This window comes from Lonchura striata, chromosome 5 (genome assembly GCF_050655825.1).
Source record: "Lonchura striata isolate lonStrDom1 chromosome 5, ASM5065582v1, whole genome shotgun sequence".
Lineage (NCBI taxonomy): Eukaryota > Metazoa > Chordata > Aves > Passeriformes > Estrildidae > Lonchura > Lonchura striata.
Genome location: NC_140707.1, coordinates 2218510 through 2231953, shown reverse-complemented (window position 1 = coordinate 2231953; position 13444 = coordinate 2218510). Strand labels below are relative to the sequence as shown.

The 13444-nt window shown below is 54.0% G+C and overlaps 1 protein-coding gene across 1 annotated transcript; it reads left to right on the top strand.

The window, feature by feature from the left end:
• The first annotated feature begins 6916 nt into the window (after positions 1 to 6916).
• On the top strand, positions 6917 to 9607 carry LOC146767108 (uncharacterized). Its single transcript, XM_085581107.1, has one exon. The coding sequence runs from the start codon at positions 7378 to 7380 to the stop codon at positions 8617 to 8619; it is 1242 nt and encodes a 413-aa protein (XP_085437233.1). The 5' UTR covers positions 6917 to 7377; the 3' UTR covers positions 8620 to 9607.
• Positions 9608 to 13444: the final 3837 nt, after the last annotated feature.

Below are 13444 nucleotides of genomic sequence, written 5' to 3'. Positions count from 1 at the left end.
GAGGAGGACGAGGAGGAGGATGAGGAGGACGAGGAGGATGAGGAGGAGGAGGAGGACAAGGAGGAGGAGGACGAGGAGGAGGAGGATGAGGAGGAGGAGGTGGAGGACGAGGAGGATGAGGAGGAGGACGAGGATGAGGACGAGGACTAGGATGAGGATGAAAGCAGGAGGAGGAGGACGAGTAGAAGGAGGATGAGGAGGAGGAGGACGAGGAGGAGGAGGACGAGGATGAGGAGGAGGAGGACGCGGAGGAGGAGGAGGAGGATGAGGAGGAGGAGGACGCGGAGGAGGAGGAGGAGGAGGAGGAGGAGGACAAAGAGGAGGAGGAGGACGAGGAGGAGGAGGATGAGGAGTGGGACGACGAGGAGGAGGAAGTGGAGGAGGAGGAGGAGGAGGAAGACGAAGAGGAGGAGGACGAGGAGGTGGAGGACAAGGACGAGGATGAGGAGGACGAGGAGGAGGAGGACGAGGAGGAGGAGGACGAGGAGGAGGACAAAGAGGAGGAGGAGGACGAGGAGGAGGAGGACGAGGAGGAGGAGGACGAGGACGAGGATGAGGAGGACGAGGAGGATGAGGAGGAGGAGGAGGAGGAGGACGAGGACGAGGATGAGGATGAGGAGCAGGAGGAGGAGGAGGATGAGGAGGAGGAGGACAAAGAGGAGGAGGAGGACGACGAGGAGGAGGAAGAGGAGGACGAGGACGAGGAGGTGGAGGAGGACAAGGAGGAGGAGGACGAGGAGGAGGAGGAGGAGGACGCGGAGGAGGAGGAGGAGGAGGAGGAGGAGGAGGACAAAGAGGAGGAGGAGGACGAGGAGGAGGAGGATGAGGAGGGGGACGACGAGGAGGAGGAAGTGGAGGAGGAGGAGGACGAAGACAAGGAGGAGGAGGACGAGGAGGTGGAGGACGAGGACGAGGAGGAGGAGGACGAGGAGTACGAGGAGGAGGACAAAGAGGAGGAGGAGGACGAGGAGGAGGAGGACGAGGAGGAGGAGGATGAGGAGGAGGAGGTGGAGGACGAGGAGGATGAGGAGGAGGACGAGGATGAGGACGAGGACTAGGATGAGGATGAAAGCAGGAGGAGGAGGACGAGTAGAAGGAGGATGAGGAGGAGGAGGACGAGGAGGAGGAGGACGAGGATGAGGAGGAGGAGGACGCGGAGGAGGAGGAGGAGGATGAGGAGGAGGAGGACGCGGAGGAGGAGGAGGAGGAGGAGGAGGACAAAGAGGAGGAGGAGGACGAGGAGGAGGAGGATGAGGAGTGGGACGACGAGGAGGAGGAAGTGGAGGAGGAGGAGGAGGAGGAAGACGAAGAGGAGGAGGACGAGGAGGTGGAGGACAAGGACGAGGATGAGGAGGACGAGGAGGAGGAGGACGAGGAGGAGGAGGACGAGGAGGAGGACAAAGAGGAGGAGGAGGACGAGGAGGAGGAGGACGAGGAGAAGAAGGAGGACGAAGACGAGGAGGAGGAGGACGAGGAGGAGGAGGACGAGGACGAGGATGAGGAGGACGAGGAGGATGAGGAGGAGGAGGAGGAGGAGGACGAGGACGAGGATGAGGATGAGGAGCAGGAGGAGGAGGAGGATGAGGAGGAGGAAGAGGAGGACGAGGACGAGGAGGTGGAGGAGGACAAGGAGGAGGAGGACGAGGAGGAGGAGGAGGAGGACGCGGAGGAGGAGGAGGAGGAGGAGGAGGAGGAGGACAAAGAGGAGGAGGAGGACGAGGAGGAGGAGGATGAGGAGGGGGACGACGAGGAGGAGGAAGTGGAGGAGGAGGAGGACGAAGACAAGGAGGAGGAGGACGAGGAGGTGGAGGACGAGGACGAGGAGGAGGAGGACGAGGAGTACGAGGAGGAGGACAAAGAGGAGGAGGAGGACGAGGAGGAGGAGGACGAGGAGAAGAATGAGGACGAAGACGAGGAGGAGGAGGACGAGGAGGAGGAGGACGAGGACGAGGATGAGGAGGACGAGGAGGATGAGGAGGAGGAGGAGGAGGAGGACGAGGACGAGGATGAGGATGAGGAGCAGGAGGAGGAGGACGACGAGGAGGAGGAAGAGGAGGACGAGGACGAGGAGGTGGAGGAGGACAAGGAGGAGGAGGACGAGGAGGAGGAGGAGGAGGACGCGGAGGAGGAGGAGGAGGAGGAGGAGGAGGAGGACAAAGAGGAGGAGGAGGACGAGGAGGAGGAGGATGAGGAGGGGGACGACGAGGAGGAGGAAGTGGAGGAGGAGGAGGACGAAGACAAGGAGGAGGAGGACGAGGAGGTGGAGGACGAGGACGAGGAGGAGGAGGACGAGGAGTACGAGGAGGAGGACAAAGAGGAGGAGGAGGACGAGGAGGAGGAGGACGAGGAGAAGAATGAGGACGAAGACGAGGAGGAGGAGGACGAGGAGGAGGAGGACGAGGACGAGGAGGAGGATAAGGAGGAGGAGGACGAGGAGGAGGAGAATGAGGAGAAGAAGGAGGACGAAGACGAGGAGGAGGAGGACTAGGAGGAGGAGGACGAGGAGGAGGATGAGGAGGACGAGGAGGATGAGGAGGAGGAGGATGAGGACGAGGACGAGGATGAGGATGAGCAGCAGGAGGAGGAGGTGATGAGGAGGAGGAGGACAAAGAGGAGGAGGAGGACGATGAGGAGGAGGAAGAGGAGGAGGAGGACGAGGAGGAGGAGGAGGACAACGAGGAGGAGGACGAGGAGGAGGAGGATGAGGAGGAGGAGGTGGAGGACAAGGAGGATGAGGAGGAGGACGAGCACGAGGACGAGGACGAGGATGAGGATGAGGAGCAGGAGGAGGAGGACGAGTAGAAGGAGGATGAGGAGGAGGAGGACGAGGAGGGGGACGACGAGGAGGAGGAAGTGGAGGAGGAGGAGGAGGACGAAGACGAGGAGGAGGAGGACGAGGAGGAGGAGGACGAGGAGGAGGAGGATGAGGAGGAGGAGGACGAGGGGGAGGACAAAGAGGAGGAGGAGGACGAGGAGGAGGAGGACGAGGACGCGGAGGAGGAAAATGAGGACGAGGACGAGGAGGAGGACGAGGAGGAGGACGACGAGGAGGAGGAGGCTGAAGAGGAGGAGGAGGAGGACGAGGAAGAGGACGAGGAGGAGGAGGACGAGGATGAGGAGGAGGAGGACGAGGAGGAGGACGAGGAGGAGGAGGACAAGGATGAGGAGGAGGAGGACGCGGAGGAGGAAAATGAGGACGAGGACGAGGAGGAGGACGAAGAGGAGGATGACGAGGAGGAGGAGGCTGAAGAGGAGGAGGAGGAGGACGAGGAGGACGAGGAAGAGGACGAGGAGGAAGAGGACGAGGATGAGGAGGAGGAGGACGAGGAGGAGGATGAGGATGAAGAGGAGGAGGACGAGGAGGAGGACGAGGAGGAGGAGGACGAGGAGGAGGAGGAGGATGAGGAGTAGGAGGAGGAGGACGAGGACGTGGATGAAGTTGACTAGGAGGAGGAGGAGGAAGAGGAGGAGGAAGAGGAGGGGGTGGAGGAGTAGGAGGAGGAGGATGAGGACGAGGATGAGGAGGAGAAGGACGAGGAGGAGGAGGAGGAGGAGGAGTATGAGGACGAGAAGGAGGAGGACGAGGACGAGGACGAGGATGAGGACGAGAAATAGGACGAGGAGGAGGACGAGGAGAAGGTCGAGTAGGATGAGTAGGACTACGAGGACAACGTGGAGGACGAGGAGGACGAGGAGGAGGGCCAGGAGGAGGACGAGAATGAGGAGGACGAGGAGGAAGACGAGGAGGAGGAAAACGAGGACGAGGACGAGGAGGAGGACGAGGAGGAGGAGGATGAGGAGGAGGAGGACGAGGAGGAGGAGGACGAGGAGTAGGAGGAGGAAGAGGACGAGGAGCAGGAGGACGAGGAGGAGGAGGAGGATGAAGAGGAGGAGGAGGAGGACGATGAGGACGAGGAGGAGGACGAGGAGGAGGAGGAGGACGAGGACGAGGACGAGGACGAGGATGAGGAGGAGGAGGAGGGGGATGAGGAAGAGGGGGAGGCGGACGAGTAAGAGGAGGAGGAGGAGAAAGGAGATGAACAGGAAGAGGTGGAGGACAAGGAGGAGAATAAAGAGGAGGAGGACAAGGATGAGGAGGACCAGGAGGAGAAGGACGAGGAGGATGAGGATGAGCAGGATGCGGAGGACGAGGTGGAGGAATAGGAGGAAGATGAGGATGAGGAGAAGGAGGAGAATGAGGATGAGGACGACAATTAGGAGGATGAGGAGGATAAGGATGCGGAGGATAAGGAGGAGGAGGATGAGGAGGAGGACAAGGATGAGGAAAAGGACGAGGATGAGGAGGAGAAGGAGGACGAGGAGGACAAGGAGGACAAGGAGGACAAGGAGGAGGAGGACGAGGAAGACGAGGAGGAGGAGGAGGAATAGGAGGATAAAGAGGATGAGAATGAGGATGTGTAGGGGGAAATTGAGGAGGAGGAGGATAAGGATGAGCAGGACAAGGAGGTGGAGGAGGAGGGCGAGGACTAGGATGACAAGGAGGACAAGGAGGACGAGGATGAGGAGGAGGAGGAGGAGGAGGAGGAGGAGGACGACGAGTAAATGGAGGATGAGGACGAGGAGGAGTTTGGGAGTTTGTAATTTTCCCTTCTTCCCCCCATTCACCCTGCCCCTTTCTTATGCGTTCCCTGTGTAAATAATGACGTGAGACAAGTCCATTCTATAATGTCAACAAGTCTCAGTTTATTCCAAGCACACATGTATAGTTATACCCGTTATAATGAAGCTCATGGATATTGCAAAACTTAGGCTCATCATTGGTGTATTAAAAACAGGTCAACCCCGCCTTTGGAGCTTTCTGAGCTTGCTTTGTTTTCCCTTACATTTATCTTTTTGCTGACCATTCTACTGTTGGGAACCAGCTTACCCAAGGACATAAGATATTATTGTTACATCTGCTATTGCTGCACTATGCAATTTTCAGCTACTGCTTCACTAACTGCACGTAGTCATGTCCTTTCTCATGAAGCCATTCATCCACATAACTCTCCACATTTCTTATCATTCATGCTGTGACATTCAATAGCCCATTATCAGCAAATGTCTGTCCTGAGGGAGGATTGATTGTGGAAGAGATAAGGAAAAACTGCCCACTTAACACAGGACAACTGCCATACAGATGGCAAAAAGAACACATCTTGCTTTTCAGTCTGGGACAGGAGGTCACAAACAAAATCAGCTGAGAAGGCGGCACTCTGAAAATCAAATCAGAACTGACAGAAAATGAATGGGACAGAAATCAATAATTCTGATAGTTTTACTTATTATCAAAATAAATCACACCCACCCAGCCCCACACAATCCTGACCCCACACACTCAAATTTGGATCTCACTTCTCCCGATCACCTTCCAACCCCATCTCATCCTGGAGGCTGAAGAATTGAGCAATTTTGGCATGGGACTGAGGTGGGAACCAGCCATTTTGAGGTGTGATTGAGTCACTTTGAGGTGACAGACAAATCCACATTGGGTTTTGGAGTGCAAAGATATGGAGAATACTACCAGATATCCCCCAAGAACCCACAAATCCTCCAGAATATGTTCCCAAACAGTAAAGTCCACCTCAAATACCTCTTAAATGGTGGGACTTCTGACATCTCCGGTCAATACTCTTTTTAGTCATTTTTCAGGTGTTTTTAAGTGATAAAGACAAATCAGAAGTAAATTAGGGCCAAACCAAAACCAGAGACCCCTTGAGCATCTCCTGGACACTGGACAAAACAAACTCAGCAGAAATCAAAGTTAACCATACATAAAATGCCTTGAGGAAGATTTGCTCTTCCCACAAGTCATTTCTGATGGAAACACAAATAAATCCCAAACATGAATAGACAAACAACAGAAGCAATTCTCCGGCAATTCCAAATTTCATCAGTTCCAGTACAGCTCCAGCTCAGATGCTGGCAGGTTCCAAAAAAAAATAAAAAACAAACAAACAAAAAAAAAACCATGGAAATTTGGCCCAATACAGATTATTAAAAGGAAGGGAAAGGTCTGTGTAGCTATCACAAAGGTGACAGGGACCAAGAAAATAATGCTTCTCCCCCCAAAGCCCGTGAATTCAGGAGTTATTTGGGAATTTACCTACTTGAGCTGGGCTTCTTGTAGGATTTAAGTAGCCTTGTGTTCCTCACTTTGAGGTGAATGATCCTTGTCAGTCTTGCTGGTATCATTTGGTCCCTTTCCTCCAGTGATTTTAACAGAATTTTCAAAGAAGGAAAACAAAATATTTTCTTTACACTGGCCACCCACAAGAGCCATTTTCCTCGTAAGTTCTCCCAAAAGTCACTCAGAGGAAGCTGCATCCAAGCTTCCAAGAGTTCCTCCAGAAAGAGCCACAAACTCCTCAGAGGAGAGAAACATGCTGTTGTCAAAGGCACTTGGAGTCAGACAACAGAGCCCTGAACTCACTGTGTAAAATAATGTTGCAATCTGGATAATAAAATTGTTAGAGAGATGCCTCTGCCCCAATTAAGGTGCTAACAAGACCAAATCCAAAGTGGATTTTATTGAACAGTAAATGTGAGGTAGAGAGAGATGCAAAGAAAGAGAAAAGGGGAGAGAGCAAGGGAGTGACAGGGACAGAGATCTCCCCTGGGGCGGGGCAAGTGTGACATTGTCCACTGTGTGCGTGGCCTTCCCAGGGTGGGGGTTTTACACCTGAGCCAGTTTGGGTAAGGGGGGTGGTGTTCAACCCCCACCCCGAGCAGGGATTGACTCACTGTTTCAGGTTACAGTGTCAGATGTAACCAAAAGTGTTTTCAGTCCCCATCTCCAAAAACTGTTATCAACAGATGGGGCAGTGCTCTTTATCTCTTCCATGGCTCAGCCCTGATAACGCCCTCCAGGGCCATCTTCTGTTAATGGGCCATTGAGTGTCACTGCAGGACTGATAAAATTACATCATCCCATTGTGGGATGCTCTGCCCAGGGGGAGGAACCAAGCATTCCTGCCTGGATATAATCTCACCATTTGCAACACCACAACCACCTTGCCTACTGCATTCCCAGAGGAGAAGAGCTCCATAAGCACCACTGGACCTTCAGAGGAAGACCAGACCCTTCTAGAGGATCACTGCTTTGACAGAATCACATTCATCACTCCAGCTGGACTGCAGCCACCATTTCATCAGCCTGCTACCACCACCCTGAGCAACGGGGTGTCAGGTTATATCCTGACTCTCTCAGATTAAGACAGTGTTCCTGCATCATTGCCTTGATCTTAATTTTCTTATTCAATTGTCATTCTGGCTTAGACTCTCCCCCTGGTTTGCCTTCCAACCAGTAACAAACTCACTGTGCTCATAACTTTTTTCCTCCCAAAACAGGATTTCCCATCCCCAAAAATTCGCCAGATGGAGGAGGAGGCTGCAAGGAAGAGGAAGATGCCCTGGGACACTGAGGCAGGTGAGAAGGAAGTCAGTGCCCCTTTCCCCCTCTCTCCTGCTCCATCTCCCAGCCCAGCACAGCCCCCGCCTGCAGGACAGCCCCGCTGCCAGTGCCCTCCTGCCGGGGATGCACTGGGGGGATCTCCTTGCCCTTCCCTGCGGCACGGAGGCAAATCCCATCCTCTCCCTGTTCTTCCTCCCCCAGACAAGGAGAAGAAGATAAAGACCAGGGAGGATAAATCCCCGCAGCAGAACCTCATGGAAGAGGCCATTTTGAGCAGCTCCATGGTGCAGGAATACAACAGTGAGGAAAAGCCCCAGAGATCCCACAGGAGGAGGGGCTGCAAACCCAGCCCAGGATGCTCTGAGGAGGAAAGACCCACTCTGGGCCAGGAAGGTGGGCAGAGCTTCAGCCAGAGCTCGGAGCTGGTGGTGCCTGAGAAGCTTCCTGATGGGGAGAAGCCCTACAGGTGCTTGGAGTGTGGGAAGAGCTTCAGGAAGAGCAACAGCCTGATCTGCCACCAGATGATCCACACTGGGGAATGGGCCTACGAGTGTGGGGAGTGTGGGAAGGGCTTCAGCTGCAGCTCTGCCCTTGTCACCCACCAGAGCATCCACACTGGGGAGAGGCCCTATGAGTGTCCTGAGTGTCAGAAGAGGTTTCACACCAGCTCCACTCTCCTCCTGCACCAGCGGATTCACACGGATGAGAGGCCCTTCCACTGCCCGGACTGTGGGAAGGGATTCAAGCGCAACTCCACCCTCGTCACCCACTGGCACATCCACACCAGGGAGAAGCCCTATGAGTGTAAGGAATGTGGGATGAGCTACAGCACAAGATCCAACTTGATCCGCCACCAGAGGATCCACACTGGGGAAAGACCATACAAGTGTGAGCAATGTGAGAAGGGCTTCAGCCAGAGGTCCAACCTGATCATCCACCAAATGATCCACACTGACAAGAGGCCCTATGAGTGTCCTGAGTGTCAGAAGAAGTTTAAGACCAGCTCTAATCTCCTCTGCCATCAGCGGATTCACACAGAGGAGAGACCCTTCCGCTGCCCCGACTGTGGGAAGGGCTTCAAGTACAACTCTTCCCTTGTCAAGCACCGGCGCATCCACACTGGGGAGAGGCCCTGCCAGTGTCCCCAGTGTGGGAAGAGCTTCACCCAGAGCTCTCACTTGACCAAACACCAATGGAGACACTAGTAAAGGAAGCCCTGAGAGTCCCCAAACTGCATGAAGATCTTTGTGCCCTGCTCCAGCCTTATCCCCCATGGGAAGACCCATGCTGTGCAAAGGCCTGGTGACCCACATTCCCTGTGATCCATGTTGGGAAGACACCTGACTGGTCATCTTTTTGGTTTGGCCTTAACATTCTTCAGATATATCTTTATCAATTAAAACACCTGAAATAGGACTGAAAAGAAAGTAATTATTCAGAGATTCAAAGTCCAACCCTTTAACAGGTATTTGAGATGAAATTTATAGTCTGGGGACATATTCTGAAGGATTTGTGGGTTCTTGGGGGATTTCAGGCTGTGTTCTCCACATCTTTGCCCTCCCAAAGTCAAGATGGATTGATCTGTCACCTCAAAATGACTCAGTTTCACTGAAAACACCCAAATCTTACCCCACCTCAAAATGGCTTATTTCCACCTCAAAAAACTCTAACCCATGACAAAAGAACCAATTCCACAGCCTCCAGTGTGAGATGGGGTAGGAGGGAAATTGGGAGAAGAGGGATCCAAATTTAAAGGGTGTGGGATCACGATTGTGTGCAGCTGGGTGTATGGGATATATTTTGAAAGTAAATAAAACATTCAGAATTATTGCTTCCTGTCCCATTAATTTTCAGTCAGTTCTGTTTTGCTTTTCAGAGTGCCACCTTCTCAGTTGATTGTGTTTGTGTCCTCCTTTCTCTCCTGCCTTCCTTTGCCTGCTCTGTTTATCTCTCAGTGTCTCCCTTGACCCAGGGAAGCTCCCACCAAAGGCCCTGCCCTGATTTCATTCCCAATCCATGAACTACAACCACCATGGGTGAAGTTATGAAGGCTGGCAGTGAAATGTCACTCTAAGATCTTGCTCCACTTGGCTTTTGACTCTTCCACAAGAGCTTTGCCTTCAAGGGCAGGATTATCTTTTCCTGGCTGGGAAATGGAATTCCATCCCCAAGGAGTGTGTGCCATGGATCCCAGAGGGGCATTCCCGAGGCTCCCAGGGTGCTGCTCCTGCCGTGCCTCCCAAGGAGCTGTGCAGGGCAGGGGACAAGGTGCAGCAGCTGTGTTGGTGCTGCAGTGCCACCACGGCCCCTGGTTCCAGGAGTTTCTGCACTGCCAACAACGGTTCCTGGGTTCCATGATGCCCTGCTGTGTCCCATGGATATTTGGTGTCATGAAGTTCTTCAGTGTCACAATGACCACCTCACTCCATGAGCTTCTGCAGTGTCCAAATGGCCTCCTTGGATGGGCAGTGTCACCATGGACCATTGGCTCCATGCAGCCCTGCTGGGTCACCATGGACTCCTTGGTTCCATGAGGTTCTGGGGGTGTCTCCATGGTTTCCTTGGATCCACAGTGTCACAATGGACCACTGGATCCACGTGGCCCTGCTGTGTCACTGTGGCCCCTTGGTTCCATGGGACCCCAGGGTCACAATTGACTCCTTGCTTCCACGTCACCCCCTCAGTGCCAAAATGGCCCCTTCATTCCATGAGTGGCACAAAAGATTTATAGAAACATTGAGCAAATCCTGTTTAACGCACCTGGGAACATCTGTTTGCATTCCAAAGAGAGGTAAAAGGTGAGGATGGCACCAGCAGCTTCCATCTGCAACATGGATCTAGGGAAAGGACAGGGACAGAGAATTCAGCTGGGAGACTCAGAGAATTCTGCTTCCAGAGATCATTTCTGGTCACACTGTCCCTTGTAGAAAGGTGAAACCATTCCATGCAGCCTGTACTGAGCAGGTGGTTCCTGAGTGGGGTTTGTTGTTCAGGAAACCTGCTCAGGCTTTTCCATTCTTTCTTTCCCAAGAGGAAAACTTCTCCTGGGCCTGTGTGCAGGCAGAGCCCTGAGGAGAGCAGGTGGGACACGGTGCAATGGGCTGGGACATGGAGCTGCAGAGCCCAGGGACAAGGTTCTGCTGCAGGGCACAGGGATGTCAGTGCCAGGTGGGCGATGTCAGACATGGTGAGGCTGGGGGTGAGGAGCAGCTTGTCCAAACAGGGTCAGTCCTCAGGGGGCTCATTCTGGTACATGCCCAGACCTCCTATAGAGAAATTCAGTGTCAGGATCACCTGGGGAATGCTTCTATCTGCTCTTCTCCAAACTGGGAAATAAAAAACCCCACTCATTTGATTGAAGAATAAAAGGTCATGAGGTGCATGTGGAAATCTTCCTCCTTAACAGAACTCCAGACTGACTCCAGTCAGCTGCACAAGCCCTGGAGGCTTGCAGACAATTGAATAAAGACAAAGCACCCGTGAGGGCTTTCTGTATTTTGACGATCCCCACCGTGGTTTTGGGACAGAGTCCAGGACCCTCAGGTACTGAGAGAAGGCTGAAGAAGCTGCTCAAGGAGTCAGGAGCAAAACTCAAAGTGCCTTGGAGCATCACTGGGCCCCACTGAGGGCAGGGACTGCCGAAGGCTCCCAGGTTGTGGGAACTCAAAATGTCCCTCAGATATTTTTAGAGGTTCCAGGCCTTGGTCAGAAGCATTTTTGACCCTGGCAGACAGCTGGAAACAGCTGTGATTTTGTGTTTGAACCATGGAATGAATTACCAAATTTGAAGGTGGAACAAGCAGTCACAAAGGGTTAGATAGAATAGTAAAAGTAGTTACAAAGTAGAGGGGAATTTTTTTAGTATTGTACAGGGGGGTTTTAGCACATGTACGGGGGGGGGGTTTCTATTGTACATGGGGGTCAGAAGTTCTAAGATGGAGGAAAGTGGGATGATCCTGTTCTTCCTCCTTCTTCTTCCTTGCCTCCATGTTCTTGGTGATGTTGGCACTCACAGGTTGGTTTAGAGTAGAAAAGCACTTGGTAATATATGTAGTAGGTATCGGGGAATAACTGTAAACATGTAATACATAATATATCTCATAAAAGATAGCAGCAGCCCTGGGCTGGTAGAGAGAAGAAGACACTGGACAGTCAGGGTGTCAGGAGTGTGTGCGTCTCTACCCAGGCCGCTGATCAAAGGGCCGCAGCCCAAGAACATAATCTGTTAGATAACTAGCAATAAATCCTCTTGAGACCAAATAACAAGAGGCTGCGGAGTTTTTCTTTGGACGCACGGGTTGGAGGAGAAGCTTTACCACCACACGAGACCCCAAACCAAACCTAGGGTTCTCACATCTGGCGTCCCTTTGCGGGCATCAGCAAGAAGACCGAAAAGAAACATCAAACAACCTCCAACCTGCATCAGCGGAGAAGAAAAAAAAGAGAAGAGCAGAGCACACACACTCGCAGCAAATTCCCAGAAGAGAGGGAGCAGACAGCTCGAGATTAGAACCTGAGCTTCACTGAAACAACTCGTCTCGGGGACTTTCAGGGAGGAGACGACCCAGAAGCGCGCCTGGGATCTCTCACCTGTGACCTGCTGGATGGTGATCAGTGCCATCTCCGGACTGACCTCGGGCCGACTCAGCTTTTGGTGAGAACGGTCAAAATTAAGAACATGGGAAGGGAATTCTCCCAAGAGGAAAAAGAAATTGTATCTGCCTTCCAGGGCATCATCTCTGCCCATCCGGTGGAGATTGCACAAAAAGAGGTGAAAGATTTATTATTGTGGGTGAGGTGTAACTTCCCACACTCAGATCCAGATTTATCGTTTGAGCCAAATTTTTGGCAGGAAATTAATAAGCAATTATATTATCAGGCTATAAGAAATAATAAGCTTGCCACAAAACTTTTATCTTCAGCAAGAACAGTTTTAGAGTCACTCTCACAACGTGGCAGCTCAAGCCAGGCAGCTACGGCTCCTGGTGACAAACAGAACGGGGGACAGTCCAGCCAGCAGCTTGGGACAGCCCCTCTCAACACAGGCACAGGACAGGCAGGATTGCTTCCTGTGGAAAATCAGGTAGATGATACCCCATTGCTTCCCGTGTCCCCAGGCTCTCACTGTTCCTCAGTTTCCCAAGAGTCCCTAAGCTCCTCCGACGCAGAAATTCCCCAGACGGAGGCAAGCGAGCCAGGCACAGCCACGACCCTCAGTGGGGGGAAGGCATTGCCCGAGTCCAAACCCACGGTGGGGCGGCAGCAGCCGCAGCCCCGGTGGGGGAGGATGCGAACGTGAGTGCAGAGCAGGGGGAGGAGGGAGAGGAAAGCGCCTCCACATCTGCGCAGGCTGAGAGTTCAAAACAGCCCGCGCAGAAAGCGAGGCCGGGGAGAGAGGCGGGGGCGGGACGGATCGGGGCGAAAGCGGGGAGTGTGAGTGCGGCGGTGGTACGCTCGGAGCGCCCGGGGACGCGTTCGGTGTCGAGAATCCGTGAGGCTGCAGAAGCGGCCGCCCAAGAGGTGCGGGAACTTGGCTCCCTGACCGCAGCAGCCAGGGCTGCTGAGGAAGCAGCAGAGGGACAGCGGGAGGCGTTCCTCGCTGCAGCTCAGGCGGTGGGCACGTGTGTGAAGGTCGAGCAAAACCCGACAGCCACGGGTGGAGGGGATTTCTCACATTTCGAACGCACGGGACGGGCACAGACGGGGCGGAGCCGGCGTGCGCGGGCTGTGGGTGCTGGCACAGAGCCAGGAGACGGGCAAAGTGAGACGGAGACATCAGGACCGGAATGGGAACAGGAGGGTGGATACGTCAGCCTTGGGGGGGATGGCAGTGGCTCTGATTCAGAGGCGGTGTGGGGCGGAGCGAGGCCAAAGTATAGCCAGGGTAGGAGCAGGGGCATCCACACCCCCATGATGGCGCAGGCAGGGATGGGGCGTGGCCAGGAGGTAAACATTCCTCAGGGCGCGGTTCCATCATCGTTCCCCATGGCAACAGACAGCCCAAGTCCACGGCCAATCCCTGTCAGCTTC